The following is a 16,990-nucleotide window of genomic DNA, read 5'->3' as shown; positions in this document are numbered from 1 at the left end:
ATACTATCTCACACCAGTTAGAATGGTGATCATTTAAAAATCTGGAGACAACAGATGCTGGAGAGAATGTGGAGAAATAGGAACACTTTTACACTGTTGGTGGGAGTGTAAATTAGTTCAACTATTGTGGAAGACAGGGTGGCAAATCCTCAAGGACCTAGAAATAGAAATTCCATTTGACCCAGCAATCCCATTACTGAGTATATATCCAAAGGATTATAAATCATTCTATTATAAGGACACATGCACACGTATGCTCATTGTAGCACTGTTTACAATAGCAAAGACTTGGAACCAACAGAAATGCCCATCGATGATAGACTGGACAGGGAAAATGTGGCACATATACACCATGGAATATTATGCAGCAATGAAAAATGATGAGTTTGTGTCCTTTGTAGGGACATGGATGAACCTAGAGACCATCATTTTCAGCAAAGTGACATAGGAACAGAAAATCAGACACAGCATGTTCTCACTCATAGGCGGTTGTTGAACAATGGGAACACATGGACACAGGAAGGGAACATCACACAGAGAGGTCCTTCTGGGGCACTAGGGAAGGGACAGTCATTGGTAGGGAACTGGGGAGGGATAACATGAGGAGAAAGGCCAGATATAGGTGCTGGGGATGGAGGCAGCAAACCACATTGCCATGTATGTATCTATGCAACAGTCCTGCATATTCTTTACATGTACATCAGAACATAAAATGCAATAAATAAAGATATATAATAATAATAAAATAACAAAAACACCTTGGAATCCTGTTAATCTAAAAAAAGAACACAATATTTATTCAACCATAAAGTTTCTTTTTAAATACAGTTTGCTCCTTGAAATGATAATAGTCAGGGTAAATATTAATATATTTGAAAACTTTTCATTTATTTCAAAGAAAAGGCAAATATCCAAATAGAATTTTACGTTTGCCTTTCTCTGAATCAACACACTGAGAATGCAAAAAGCAGTGTTTTGATCATCCAGTTTCTTTTCTCTCAATAACAGTCCAAGAAAAAAATTTATAATTCATAATTTCTGAGAAGCTATGAAATAAGATCAGAGAGAAGAAGAGGAGACAGAAAGTATGACTTTCCAGTGCCTGGGCATACTATTTTCACTCTGAAAGCTAATGAACAATTTAAATTTTCCAGCAGTGCAATGTTTCAGAGATCAACTACAATAGGATAGAAGCCGAAGTGTTTTTATTTGCTTGCTGCAAGCAATGCATATTAGAGAAGAGTACAAGTTGTGATTTTTGTGTGTATGGGTGTGTGTGTATGTATATGTATGTATATATGAAATCAATTTCATAATCCATGAATTCCCTCTTCAGTAAGGAAAATCCATATTCAAATACAGTTAGCACCCAGAGCCATTCAATAATGCCTTATTTACATTTCAGATGGAACCATTCATCTTTTGCTGGAGCACATTCTTAAAGTGTATGAACACACAAACACAAAATAGCTTGTATATCAATTTCTATATTCTGTCCTGCAGGAAAAATATAAAGTGAGTGAGGATTCTAATCATGATGAGTCATTAAACAAGAGACACTACAATATGTTTTCCAAATTTCATTCATTAACAACATACAATCATTTAAAAAATCTATTTCACTTTAACTTGGCAATCTCTTAATGTAAGTGGCACATCTATAAAGCAGTGTTGATGTAGATAAAAATGTCATTTTTAGGGTTATGTTCATTTTGGGTTATTTTCCTTTAGCTCATTTTTCCCACTGTTTGTTATTCTTCTAATTTTATATTTGCTTTACTACTTCTTATCCAATATATTGCCTAAAAGTATAACAACTTAGAAACATTTCACTTGCTTCAAAAGATAAATTCATTTGACTGAGACAAATCCAGTTAATATCACAAAATATGCCTTCAGCTTAGACTTTTTATTTTTTATTTTTGAGACAGAGTTTCACTCTTGTTACCCAGGCTGGAGTGCAATGGCGCGATCTCGGCTCACTGCAATCTCCGCCTCCTGGGTTCAGGCAATTCTCCTGCCTCAGCCTCCCGAGTAGCTGGGATTACAGGCATGCGCCACCATGCCCTGCTAATTTTTTGTATTTTTAGTAGAGATGGGGTTTTACCACGTTGACCAGAATGGTCTCGATCTCTTGACCTCGTGATCCACCAGCCTCGGCCTCCCAAAGTGCTGGGATTACAGGCTTGAGCCACTGTGCCCGGCCTAGACTTTTTTTAAACAAAATATGACGAGGCATTCACACAGGGAATGAACAAATCATTATCAATATTAATTTAGATTCATCGCATATGTCTGTCATATTATTACTTTCTCATGATAAGCCTGTAAGGAAGACATTAATGCCTATGATACTTAAACATAGAAACGGTTTGCAAAGGTTAAAAACTTTGCTAAGACCACATAGTTATGAAAAGAGAAAGCTAGAATTAAAACCCAGAGTATGACTTCTTTTAAGCCCCATATCATTTCTCTGCTGTCTCTAAGATCTTAGAAGTCATTTAGGACAATTTCCTCACATGAGAAGTAACTAACCAGAGGCCCAGGCATAGTGAAATTCTTTCCCATGGTGCATGTGGCCAGGTGGTGACAGGGTGAAGCCAGACTAATCCTCATTTGTTAGACTCTACTGGGTGGCCGTGGCTTATTTCCATCCCTGAGCCACTTGAAATAATGACATGTTTCTAGAAAACTGACTTCTGGTATTAGGTAACTTCAGCAATAGGAGCCTAACCTGAGCTCTTTTGGAAGCTGTAGCAACTTTCTATGTCTTTGGAAGACATAGAAACTTTCCATGGCCAAAAAGTACTAATGACTCAATAACATTGCTACATAAATATAACTTTATTGAAGTTCAAGAATGGCCTTCAGTGACTATGTTTATAAAGAAAGAATGGGGGTGGGGATGAAATATTCAATTCTAAGTAATATGTTAGGAAACAGTCTTTCCTTCTCCTAACTCTCAGTTTCTTCATCGAGCATATTATCACAGCTGTATCATAGACTGTGAGTATAGAGGCAGTAGATGTCTTTGTTTCCTTATGGAGTAGACTTTGATAATTGTAACATTTACAAAATCAATGTTTAACATTTGTAAATAAAAATATTTCTTAAGCAGTAAAAAAAAAAGTTTCATTTAATTTATTTAAGTGTGATGGAAGACGATGTGGGATCAATGTCACCTGCTGTGACGTTTCAGAACATTTCTTCACATGGAAGCCACTATCCTGTACTCAAGAATGCAGTTGGGTGAGCAAATGTTATACATGATTGATAGGTAACGGAATAGTGAATATTTAGCCAACTTACTCTTGAATTGACCACTTCCAGGGAGACATTCTGAGGCGGAGCACTTGGCACTAAAAGGAATCAAACAAATTGTGACAGTTACTGCCAAAATCTTGAAAGAGAAATACCACCTGTCTTGTAAAAAGAGAGTGGATTTTCCCCCCATGGTTCATAATGATAATTAGGTAGGTTAAAACAGGTGATACTTCAAGAATTTTTGAAGAGCTGAAAAATATTTGTCTACTTTTTGTCTCACTTGGCAAGCCAGTTAACTTACCCATCTAGGGAGCTCCCAAAACTGTTAGGCAAGAGAATACGTGCAGTGATACCAAATACCACCATTTAATTACAGCCCTCTTGTGATAACTTTCCAGAGAAACCAATAAAAATATACAGAAGATTTCCTAGAGTGGTTTTAAAGTCTTAAGATATTGTGCATTTCAGAATTTGCATTGCTTTATGATAAAATATGTCATTCTAATGGTCACCCAGGTTTCTAAATCCTTGTAATGAAATTTTTATTACCTCTTAAAAAGTAAAAAGAAGAAATACTTCTTAGATTTTTAGCTGCATATAATTAAACCTGCATGTGATAAATGCAAATAGCATTTGAGTCAATTCTATTAACAAAGGAGCAACTTATTTTTCTTTGTAGACTTTCTAGGTACAGTATTTTGTTTTTCTTACCTGAATTTTTATTTTCCTACTCCTCAATAGAAGGAATAACATATACATCTCTCTTTCAATACTTAAACATATACTCTATCAAAAAAATGAGTATTCTATCATGTGAGTAATTAAAAGACAACCCCTTATTGAATGGCTCTTCTGTGTCAGGAAGTATTCTAGATGTCTGGGATGAATAATACATGAAATAAAGCTTTCTTTCCTATAATAGAAGTAGCATTCCATAAACTGTTAACACATATTAATCTATAAAATAAGTAGTCCCTATTGTTGTTTCTCAGAAACAAATGAATTTAATAGCAAAGAAAAGTCCTCAGGTATTTTCAAGAATCTAAGGGCTTTTTTTTATTTTTCACATCTTTCCCCTTCTTTTACTAGAATTTGGGGGAAAAATATGTTTTTCTATAGGGCACTTACATTTTACCATGAATTTATTTATGCCCTACTCTGAATTTATCTTCTAAACAGTAATTATCATGAAAACATGGTATGTCGATGATTAATCTTTTTATCTTCCAAACGGACATTCAATTAATATTTACCAAATGAATGATTGAATGAGCAAATGTGTACTTACTTATATAGTTTCTAGACCTTTCTACAGTATTTTTATTTATCAGTTCCAACTCCCTCCTTCTCACTATCAATTTCCATATTATTTAGAGATAAATAGATACAAAAGATGGGATTAGATGCTAGGACAAGGTGAAAGTAAAGAGAACCCACAATGATCTGTTCTTTTCTATATTTGTCTTCCCAAGATGCTTCTTATTTCATGAGGCAGAAGTAAAAGAACACTTTTCTCTTCAAAATGTCAAATAATTTATTATTTACAATAAATAGGTCTGTTCAAGTCAATAAGAGATGGGGCTAGAAACTTCCCTCAATACAGAGAAGTATGCTGGCTTAAAACACATGGAGATGAGGTATTTTGTAGGACACATCAAGTTCCCATAATTGTAAATAAGTCTCCAGAAGCATAGGCACTTCAATTCCTCCCTTCAGCAAGTGTACGCTGCCAGGCACACATAATTTATAGACCAAAATAATTCTTATTTATTTCGAGATGGAGTCTCTCTCTGTTACCCAGGCTGGAGTGCAGTGGTGTGATCTCAACTCACTGCAACCTTCGACTCCTGGCTCAAGTTATTCCCCTGCCTCAGCCTCCCAAGTAGCTAGGATGACAGGTGTGCACCACCATGTCAGGCTAATTTTTTTATTTTTACTGGAAACAGGATTTCACTATGTTGACCAGGCTACCCTCAAACTTCTGGCCTCAAGTGATCTGTGCGCCTTGGCTTCCCAAAGTGCTGGAATTACAGGCATGAGCCACCCTGCCCAGCAGTAATTCATATTTCATTTTAAATATTTTTCTTTAAAGGTCATTTATCACAGAATAAAATAAATATATATTTTCACACTGAATCTTGGCTCTGAATTTACTAGCTTATGTGGCCTGGCTCTACTGCTTACCACCTTTTGTGATCTCCTTCTGACTTACTTTTGTCATCTGTAAAGTAGGGAAAAAATTATAGTATTGTGAGGATGAAAGGTAAAGGCAAACTACTTAGATTGGGGCCTTGCCCTAGTGAGTATTCAACAAATATTAATGATAACAGTAATAAAAATAATAAGTACATTCTTACACTTATGTTGCCTATGAAATCAGGTCTTCTGCTTTTGAACACAGGACAAGCTGGCATGGAAAATTACAACTGTTCATTCATTCACAGAAGCTCTTAGTGACCTACCTATGCCAACTACTCCAAGAGACAGTATTTTGGAACACATTCCCAAAATTAGTTAGATGTCCATATGCTCTATAGTCGCAATGGTGTGATAAAATGGGTCATTGTAAACCAGTGGTATTCTAGATGGAGGAATTTGAATGAAAAATAATGTTTCTACTCAGAAAACAAAGCAGAGCTAAATTAGAGATGACAGCTCATCTGGATAAAGATCTTTACAAGCATCCCAGTAGAACAGAGGAAGAAACATAAAATAATTAATCTGGAAGAATTTATTTACATTTAACTTTGGTGGTTTTATTTTTCAATTTTTCTATGTCTCAATATATTTTTATGGTAAGACTCCTGACATGAAAAGATTTACAATGTTCTCTATAATACAGATGGATTTAGACACAGTCATATATTAAATTAGTTCCACAAATGAAAAATCCTAAAGATAAGCCTTTGCATATAAAATTTGCACAGTTTTGACTGAACAGTCTAATTAATTCAATAAATATTTACTCTGTTAGGAGAAATACAGAGATGAATATAACATCATCCCTCATATTTAGGAGCATGTAATATTAATATAAGAAAAAGTGATTGCACATTGATAAATATAATATTTATTTAATGCTTAAATGTCATGTACTTTTTTAGGTGCTCACGCAAATGAGCCCGTTTAATCTTCACAACATTCACCTGTTACCACATACACAAAGTTAAGGAAGAGTGTCGAATGACTGCAGACTGGGAAGCAGGTGATATTACATGTGATAAAATACAACTCAATGTGATATATGACCTCAGCATGAACGGCTTCAGTATAAAGGAGAAAAAACATGGACTGAAGTAGACAGAAAGAAACTGGATAATAAGGAAATGGAAGCCAAGAGCATGGATTTGTGTTGGACATTCAAAAAGATGAGTTGATTGTAAAAATGAATGCAGATGAGGTCAGTATGTCCACTATAAGAGGCTTATAAAGTCCTTGCTTTCTCCTTTCAGTGCATTTGATAGAGGGAATTTGGTATCCTTTGCCCAGTGATGTGTATTGAGGTTAGGGTCATAAAATTGGTTTTTTTTTTTTTTTTTTTTGTAATAGTGACAGACAGTTTCTAAGTCCTAAACACTGTAACACTCCCAGAAGATAATTCTTGGACTAATGAATGATAATCTATCTTTCTCTCTTATGACATTTAAAACCAAAGTAGAGAATAAGGCCACAGTATTATAGTTCAGAGAGTGAATGAAATCTACATAAATTATGTAAAATATTCACTTTCATTTGTTTTTCTTTTATTTTTATAATTACAAGTTGTGAAGTAATTTATTCTACCAATAAATATTCTGTTCTGTCTTCAATAACAGAATTGGATGGATGGGCATAAGAATTACATTCAAAGTGATACCAAAATGGTATTACATATAAAATACATTTTAAAGTTGAATTTGCAAATGAGCATTATTCCTGTGTTCTCTTTGCACTGTCGTTAATATGCATGCCCTTCCTCATTTCATTGATATTGTGTGAAATCTACACCCAGATATTTTCCCACATTAAATGATAGGTCTGTCAAGAAATAACAAGCTAAAGTCACTTTTTAATTAAAAAGATCAATAATTTATAGAATTAAACACATCAAACAGAAACTGTTCCATAAAAAAGCTAGCTCATGGCCTTTTTTTAAATACTCACATGAGTCCATCTCTACATTTCTGCACCTGCCTGAGTTTTCATTGGCTCCACATCATATATATTGGTATATTTTATTTTTACTTTTTATCAAATTTCCCAACCTTTCATGATCATCTAGCAGGTAGATTTCTAGTTTTCCCTGGCCATTACTTTGCCAAATTTATTCTCTTTATTAAGATTTCTTTCTCTCTTTTATGGCATTAAAAAACGCATCTAGCCTGGGCAACAAAGTGAGACCCTATCTCTGCAAAAAATAAAAATATTAGCTGGGCGCTGTGACCTATTCCTATGGTTCCAGCTACTCAGTAGGCTTAGGCAGGAAAATCCCTTGAGGCTGGATGCAGTGGCTCACAACTATAATCCCAGCACTTTGGGAGGCCAAGGTGGGTATACCACTTGAGGTCAGGAGTTTGAGAGCAGCCTGTCCAACATGGTGAAACTCCATCTATACCAAAAATACAAAAATTAGCTGGTTGTGGTGGCATGCATCTGTAATTCCAGGTACTCAGGAGGCTGAGGCAGGAGAATCACTTAAATCCAGGAGGTGGAGGTTGCAGTGAGTCGAGATCAAACCAATGCATTCCAGCCTAGGTGACAGAGTGAGACTGTTTCAGAAAAGAGGGAAGAGGAGGGGAGAGAAGGGGAGGGGAGGGGGGCGAGGGGTGAGGAGTGAGAGGCAAGAGGTGAGAAGAAAGGAGAGGAAGGGGAAGGGAAGGTGGCAGTAAGCCACAATTGTGTGATTGTATTTCTTGTCCCGAGTGTGTGTGTGTGTGTCTATTCCTCCATTTAGTAGGCAACATACACATTTTTCATTCTCAGTTTTAATATTAGCTTATTTGGCCTAAGTCCTTATATTTTCTAATTAGGAGGTAAATATAGGGAGATTTGTCTATCATTTACACCTTTAATCATCCTCACACTTTTAGAAGGGGAAATAAAAGAAACATGCCCATCAAAATTAGTACACACATGCACAAACATGTTTATGTTAGAAGATTTAAAGAAAAAAAATACATGTATAAAAATAATTTTAGCTCTTAGTCAATAGTCACATTTTGAGGATTATCTATTAGTATGTACTGACTCGAGAATATATATATACATATATATTCATTTAATATGGAGAAAGGGTCTCATTCTGTTGCCCAGGCTGGAGTTCAGTAGAGCAATCATGGCTCACTGAGGTCTTGAACTCCAAGGGTCAATTGATCCTCCAGCCTCAGCCTCCCAGGTAGTTGGGATCGCAGGTGCATGCCATCATATCCAGCTAATTAAAAAAAAAAAAAAACAGTTTACAGAGATAGGCTCTCACTATGTTGCTCAGGTGGGTCTCGAACTCTTAGGCTCAAGCCATCCTCCTGCCTCAGTCTCTTAAAGTGCTAGGATTACAGGTGTGAGCCACCACACCCAGTCAGGATTATGTTTCTTGATAGCAAGTTTACATTCAATTGAAATAATCCATAAATTTTTAATCAGGAAGCCTTGAAAATGGAATCTGCGATATATGTGCAATATTATGTCATTATTGTAATAAATCTGTAAAAGGAATTTCACTGTTTTTAACTTACCATCAGAAAGTGTAACCACTGTTATATCATCAGTAGATACTCCTGGGCCATAGCGATTATAAGCTAAGAATCGAAGACTATATTCAGTGAATTTTTTCAGGCCTTCCAGTTTATAAGATAGTCCATCAACCTCTATATTCTGGAGACACAAAACATTAAAACGGTTATCAAGGAAGCACGTTAAAGTAGAAATGGCAGTCATTCTGTACAATTAGTGATTGCACATTAGACTCTTACAAACTGCACTCCAGCCTTATAATGAGTTATAAAACCTACCTTGTGACACAGACTCCTCCACTAAAAACCAACTACACTGTAGACTCCTTGTTAAAACAGCACATGCTATTTTTACAGTCATTAAGTTCCAATTTGTTTAACACTACTCAATATAGTGAATGGTTTGGGTTATTCTACCCACACTAAACTCTCTCAGGCAGAAGTCAGCTTATAACTCGATGGGAACAGAGATTTTCTCCTGTGCCCAAAATGGAATAATTCACCAAGAAACAACAGATTTTGTGCTTCCCTTGCTGAAATATATCCACAGCTCTTGAAACCATCAGACACGTTGCTACAATTTTTATCTCCCAAAATGCTATTAAATTGGTTGAAGCTATTTGAGCATCTCACGGCTGCAGTAAATGAGCAACTGAAGGTGAAGGTCACTGAGGAACCGGATCACCATACTCACATCTATCTTGGGTGATGCTGGTTTTGAATTTATTTAAATTGGTCAGCAAAATGTATTATTGAAGAGCTAACTTATACAGAAAGTCAGATTTTAAAAAGTTGATAAATGAGAGCTAAAAATAGCTTGAAGATAGCAAGAAAAAAAATACAACCCATGATTACATAGGAGGAGCTCTTGTAATGTTTGATATAATTTGGGACTGGACTTCAGCTATTTCTGAATATAAAATATTTTTTATTTTTAAAATAAAAATTCTGATAATACAGTTTATGTGGAAGCATGAAGGCCATTCTATGCTTGACAAGATTCACAATACATCATAGGAACTCCCATATCCTGAGGCCAATTTTTGATTTTAACTATTGAATGTATACTTGTCTGTATATATTTTCTTACATGAAGCTGAGAATCTGGAAATATCTCAATAGTCATACAGACATATAATATATCTATGTATATATGAGTCTCAGAAATTTTGTGACATATGTGTGTGCATGTATTACAAAATAGAATTTTTGAGTTTCATGTGTCTCTCTAAAGACTTATTTACTTTTAGTTTGCCTAAACAATTAATTTGCTCCTTTTCAGGTCTCTAGCTAACCATTGTATAGGAGCAAAAGCTAAGGAGGAGATTAGGCTTCTCAGATTAAGTTCTTCTGAAAAAAACAAAAAATGATAGGTTACATCCTGATGATGTGAAGAAGTTAGATATAATACCGAATGTATTAGAATAAAAAAAAGCAGTTTGGCGAATGCTACTGACTATAAGAGCAATCACCCCTTAGTCTAGGGAATAATATTGCAAATGCCTTCCATAACTAGGTGAGTGAATACAAATGTGGTTGCCCACACAAGCCAGGCTGCTTCAGACTCAAACAAAATATTGGCATCCTTTCTATTGACTTCACTTTATTGCCCATTTACCTCTTACCACCAGAATTTAATTAAATTGTGTAAAGTTTCTGATAGCAAGTGCTTTAAAACTAATCAGATTTTCAATGAATGTGCTAAATACTGGGCTGCATCAAGAGCGTGCGGGTCTTTTCCTGTTTCTCCGCCTCTAGAGCTATTCAAAGATGGAAGCATCCAATCAGATGGAAGCAGTGCGGCCCATTCCTTCACCTACCTGTTCTTTTCCCGTGGACACCTCAGTGCAGAACAATCTGTAACCTTGGACTGGACCATTTGCATAGGCAGGGGGTTCCCAGGTAATAAGAATTGAGGTAGGTGAGGTAGATACAGCTTGCAGGTTTTCTACTGGCCCTGGAACTTGTACTGTATACAAGAAAGAAGTGATTGGGATGAGTGGTTTTTCTTTCTCAAAACAAACAAAATTATGTTTTCACAGTTCAATAAAATTCTAGGAGTATGTATTTTAGAATGATATAGAATAAGAATATAAAAATATAAACCCTGGAAACTTCAGAATCATTTTAAAATTCATAAGAAGCTTACATTAACCGAAATTGCCTATTTTATTTTACATTTAAAGAAACTGGTAAAGGAGTGGAAGTGACTAAGATAACGGCAGAAAAGAGTGGGATGCTGAATCTAAACTTTTAGTCTGAAAAATCTGCCACTATGCCACCGTGTCTTTGCCTGCGTATGGCTAATAACTGCAGAAGGAAAAGAGAAGGTCCATTTGGAGGACTTGTACATTATGGTTATACTTATAATTTTAAAAGTTTGCACTGCTAGAGATAATTCACCACGTTGTCTTTATTTAAGTCAGCATTTTAAAGTCTTGCCTAATTCTGGGTCCTTTAAATGAATTTTAGCCATTTCATTTTCAATTCTACTTTTTAGTATTACATTTTCTCTCATTATTGTTACTTTACTTAATAAAGGATAAAAATAACTTGCCTGTTAATGAAATTAGATAGCACAGGTCCACAACAGTTTACCAAAAACACTTGTCTATACTTTTCTTTTTTTTTTTTTTTTGCAGAGACAGAGCCTTTCCCAGGCTGGAGTTCAGCGGCATGATCACATCTCACAGCGACCTTGAACTCCTGGGGCCAAGCGACCCTCCTGTCTCAACTTCCCGAGTAGACAGGACTACAAACATGTACTACCATGTCCAGCTACTTTAATTTTTATATTTTAGAGACCAGGTCTCGCTATCTTGCCCAGGACAGTCTCAAACTTCTGGCAAGCAATCCTCCTGCCTTGGCCTCCCAATGTGCTGGGATTACAGATGTGAGGCACCACACCCAGCCCAGGTATCTTACCGTTCTGAAACTCTCAGAGTTTAGAAAAGTAAAATGGTACCTATGCAGGGTTTTTTTTTTTTTTTTTTTAATTTTTTATTGGATTATAGGTTTTGGGGTACATGAGCAGAGCATGCAAGACAGTTGCATAGGTACACATATGGCAGTGTGCTTTGCTTTTCTTCTCCCCTTCACCCACATTTGGCATTTCTCCCCAGGCTATCCCTCCCCACCTCCCCCTCCCACTGGCCCTCCCCTTTTCCCCCCAATAGACCCCAGTGTTTAGTACTCCCCTTTCTGTGTCCATGTGTTCTCATTTTTCATCACCCACCTATGAGTGAGAATATGCGGTGTTTCATTTTCTGTTCTTGTGTCAGTTTGCTGAGGATGATGTTTTCCAGATTCATTATGCAGGGTTTTTAATGTCACACTCCTAATGGGGTCTATAACTATATATTTAATCAAATGCAATGATATCAAATTAATCAAATGTAACTATATATTTGTTAATCAAATGTAACTATGTATTGCAGAAAGCATATATTTACACCAAATGTGTTTATTAAATACTATGAGTAGTCTAGCATGAGGTCAGGTCGGGTTCAGATGCAGAATGAGTTAAGAAAAAGCTTCCATTTTGATTATTTGCTAACTTTGTATTTGTTCATAGTTTTGTATTCCTGCATATGGACCTATATATGGCTTGTACATGGTAGGTGCAATGGACACAATATGGTAATGATATCACTATCGCAAGTTTAACTACAACCTTACTTGATAATGTCATCTGTGTATTTTCCCAAGCCTTGGATACCACCTAGCTTTGGACAGATATGCATTGTAGGCCTCTCATAGAATTCTGAGAGTTTGAACTTCCACAGCAACAATGGCATATGAAAAGCTGCCTGGCATGTATCTGATGATACACTTCTTAGATCAGCATGGAACCTAACAGCATATCTCTGCATCACTTTTCAAGATTTGTTCCATGGAACCCAGGCTTCTTATGGTATCACTGCTCACATATTTATTTGTAAAAATATTTATATTCAAATAAATATTTATATTTATTTGTAAAAATATTTACCTTCACATATTTCCCACCATTCCCCAAACCTTGAGAATCCTTGTTCTTAACAATTGCAGTTTTTTTACCTTTGCAAATGATTTTTTTACTTTTTGCCATTAAAAAATGTATTGGTAAATAACTTAAAGCCAAAGGAAAATTTAAGAATAAGAGTAGTGCATAGAACAGCCCTATTTCCTTTATCCAGACTGACCTATTGTCAACACTTCAAAATAAATATACCAAAATATTCCTCTAATTACATATACATATATATATACACACATGCACATAAGAGAGACAGAGAAACTATGTATAATCAGAGTAAGCTACCCAAGTAACTTCTCCTTAACCCTAAATATTTTAGTGCACATTTCTTAAAAATAAATGAGTATATGAATAGTACAGTTATCAACTTCCATGAATTTAACATTAACACAATACTTTTATCCAATTTTCATCTGCATTTTGGTTGTATCAACTGACCAATAGTGTCTTTGGTGTGTCACTCACCTCACCCACTCAGGATCCAGTTTAAGGTCAGGTTTTGTTGCCATGTCTATTCATGCTATTGTGAGTTCAAACAGTTCTCAATCCATTCTTTGACATTTGGTCACTTTATATTTTTAAAGAATCCAGCCCCTTTATATAAATAAAATGTTCATCATCTTGAATGTGTCCTTGTGTCCTCACGTTAGATTTAGGTTATGCATTTCAGACAAATGAAATGTCAATGATGTGTGTTCTCAGGGCATCACATCCAGAGGCACAAACTCTCTCTCTCTCCCCTCATTTATAATACCAGAGCTGAGTACCTGGCCAAGGTGCTGTCAGCTTTCCTCAGTGTATAGTTTGAAGGTTCCTTATGCCATTACAGCTCTCTACCCCTTGCAACTAATAAGCAACCCATGGGGAGGTAACATTAGGACCATATAAATATGCTTGTTATCAACATTTCCCATAGATTTAGTATCTTATAATGGTTCTTGATGGAATCAATTTCTAGCACGGTGGTTACAAAATAATGATTTTTTTTCTATTCCAGCACTTTCTCTACATTTACTTGTTGACACTTAACATTTGACTATAAGCAAAAGTCCGTATTTTTCTCTTTCTGTAAATCTTTTATTTCAATGGGTACCTGGATTCCTCCTTTTTTATAATCTATAATTCATTACTGTCCTTAATTATATTGGTGTTCAGATTGACCCAGATTCAACCAGGGAAGCTCTTTTGAATCTTGTTTTTCTGTCCTGTGACATGCTCCAATCATTTATTGGAGTACCTCATTTCTTTTTGGCATAGGATGTTCCAGGCTCATCTTGATCTTGCGTCAGCTCTAAAAACAGACATTTTTAAAGATTTTTTTTTTTTTTTTTTTTTTTTTTTTAGTGGCAAATGATATAAAGAAAAATTTAGAATGCTAGGTGTATACGTTGCTACTTGAGTGCATTTGCTTCTAAGTCTTTTCGGTGAACAGGGCTAAGAAACATGCGTGCATGCATACACAAGCCCACACACAAATTTACACACACACACACACACACACACACACATATATACAGGTATATACATACATAAAAATAATACGTATTTTTCATGACTCCAAAGTAATGCCTCCCTTTCCAATCTATCTCTATTGGGTTTTGTCTTGCTCCTTTCATTCCTTTTTGATATATTCTTTCCTTCACAGAAAGAACCCTTACTCCTAAAGAGTTGTATTTTGACACTTTATGAGTGTCCCTACTTTAATATCCTTCCAGAAAGAAATATTATTTTTTCTAGGAAAAAGCTCTCTTTTCCACAAAGGAGAATTTAAGAGACAAAGTTGAACAATGAGAAATCTCACAGTGGATAATGACTCACCAGAATCAAGCTACAACAAAGCAAACATTTTCCTTAATGGGAAATACAAAAAGAAACAAATCAAACCAAAAATGTGTGCACTAATATTGTTCAAATGAATTGTCACAGTACTATATTTTAAAGAATAAAAACATCAATGATTGGTATGTTTGTATTATTGATATATTCATAAAGACAATGCACATATTTCAAGAGGGGACATTTCTGAACCTATTATTCCTCAACAGAAGGCAGAGAAAGGAGCCAGAGCATTGAGAATGAATGACCTGCTTAAGATACATGCTGTATGTGAGGTACTCAGAATTGTGATATGGTGCACACAGTGCATAAACATGTGTCCCAGTTGATACATAAAGTACTCACTGAATGTGTTCCTTCTTGCTCTCTTATGTCTATACAGAAACAGTGTGGTTTATTAACATGGCTCAAACTGGGAGCAGAGATTTCAATTTAAAAATGACTACTCCAAGGACATCACTCCTCTTGTGAGATGTAGCACATTCAAAGAAGGTGAGAGCCCAGCCCTAGCTTCCCAGACACAACCACTCCAGGAGGACTGGGAGATGAGAGGGTGTCTGAGGGAAGGGAAGGGGAGCCAGTGTGTGGGAAGCTTCTGCTCATCTCTCCCACTAGAGCACAACGGGGTGATGAGAAACAATTCAAATGGACTCCAAGTTTCAAGGGGCAAAGGAGAAGAAAATGCACCTTATCTGACCCATCACATGCACAGTAGGTGGCAAATTTGCTGAGAAGGAAGGAGTGTGAGGTGTCCCCATGTCTCTCTTAGAGTTTTCTGAGGTTCCAAGCATGGCATGGAAGAGACACTACAAATGAACAGTTCATCTACAGTGAAACCAATGAGAATTTGCAAGAGAAGACTGAGAGAGCCACCTAGCAAGGAAGGGGCTGTGTGTGGTTTGGAATGGGAGGACGTGCACAGCTGTACATGACTATGACCCTTTGAGAATCATCAAGGCTTGGAAACTTGAGTGAATCAGATATGACAACCACACAAACACTTCCATCAGGCATCATGGGGGAGAATAGACTACAGGGATATCTGTAGCTTAAAGCAGTATCCCCATAAGAACAAACATGAGGCCACACTCCTTTTCTGCTAAGCCTCACCAGGGCTGCTCAGTGTCCTGGCTCTTTGCCCCAGAAGAACAGTTGGTACACATTCCATTCAGTTGCCCAAATAATCTCAGCGACAGTCTTTTCCACAAAAATATGCACAATGTTGCTACACAGAAAGCACTCAATTAATGTCAGTCAAATGAATGATTTTCTATACAATTACATGTGTTACAGTAAATCACAGGCTGAAGACACATTATGTAATCTAGCCCATTTGATTTTGCTGATCCATCATTGTTACTAAAAGGGATCAGAAAAGAGTGTTTTCCTCACATATCTGGTATGAACTAAAATTGGTACATGTGTCTATGTATTTGCTGTGCATGTGAGCCTGTGGGCACTCTACCCATCTTATAATTTCTTTATATTTATGCAGCTTAATTATTATTGAAGGGGAAATATCGGGCAGTAAGTATTGTAATTTGGACTTACTTTACACTGATAGTGCCAATTCTAATACCCTGTTCATCAACTGCACTCTTCTGGATCTATCTAGTTTAAGTATTCACAAACAATAGTATGTATTTTTATCCAATGCCAGCCAAATGAAAACATTCTATTTGTTGGTGTAAAGTTTCCAATTGCCTTTTTTTCCTGAGAAAGGATTGCCCTTCGATACTAAATTGTTTCCTATTTCAACTCTTTTAAAATTTATTTTATGATCTGATTGCATTGGTAGATTTTCAAAATGTATACATATGTTAAAATATAAATTTCATAATTGTATCTTGATTTGAATAAATATAATTATCAAAATATACATCTGTTACATATATAAAAATCAGCCCTCTGAAATAGGCCAAAATCGTGCTTGCCTGTTACATACTCTTCTTCACTGCATTCCTGGCTAGTGCCAAAGCTCTGTGTTTCACTTAAGCTATTAAATGCTTCCTCATCTTCACAAAAATGCTGTAAATTCAAATTTATTATTTCTCTATTTTCCCTTTGATTTTTAGGCTTTATATATATATAAATAAAGAATATGTATATATATGGTCTTTTACATATATGAAGAATATATTATTCATGTTAATTGTGGAGATAT

At 35.8% G+C, this 16,990-nt stretch overlaps 1 protein-coding gene across 5 annotated transcripts in view; it reads right to left on the bottom strand.

Moving 5' to 3' along the window:
* DCC (DCC netrin 1 receptor) overlaps positions 1–16,990 on the bottom strand; it is a 1,205,330-nt gene that overhangs the window by 330,164 nt on the left and 858,176 nt on the right. For all 5 annotated transcript variants that reach the window (XM_002757246.7, XM_008979838.5, XM_035271116.3 and 2 more), the window contains exons 10-12: positions 10,793–10,941; positions 8,976–9,114; positions 3,310–3,359 (exon numbers count right to left, since the gene is read on the bottom strand). In XM_002757246.7, the coding sequence (XP_002757292.2) occupies positions 3,310–3,359; positions 8,976–9,114; positions 10,793–10,941 (338 nt within the window). The remainder of the gene's footprint in view (positions 1–3,309; positions 3,360–8,975; positions 9,115–10,792; positions 10,942–16,990) is intronic.

Source organism: Callithrix jacchus, chromosome 13, assembly GCF_049354715.1.
Source record: "Callithrix jacchus isolate 240 chromosome 13, calJac240_pri, whole genome shotgun sequence".
NCBI classification, from domain to species: domain Eukaryota; kingdom Metazoa; phylum Chordata; class Mammalia; order Primates; family Cebidae; genus Callithrix; species Callithrix jacchus.
This window is presented reverse-complemented; position numbering and strand designations above follow the sequence as displayed.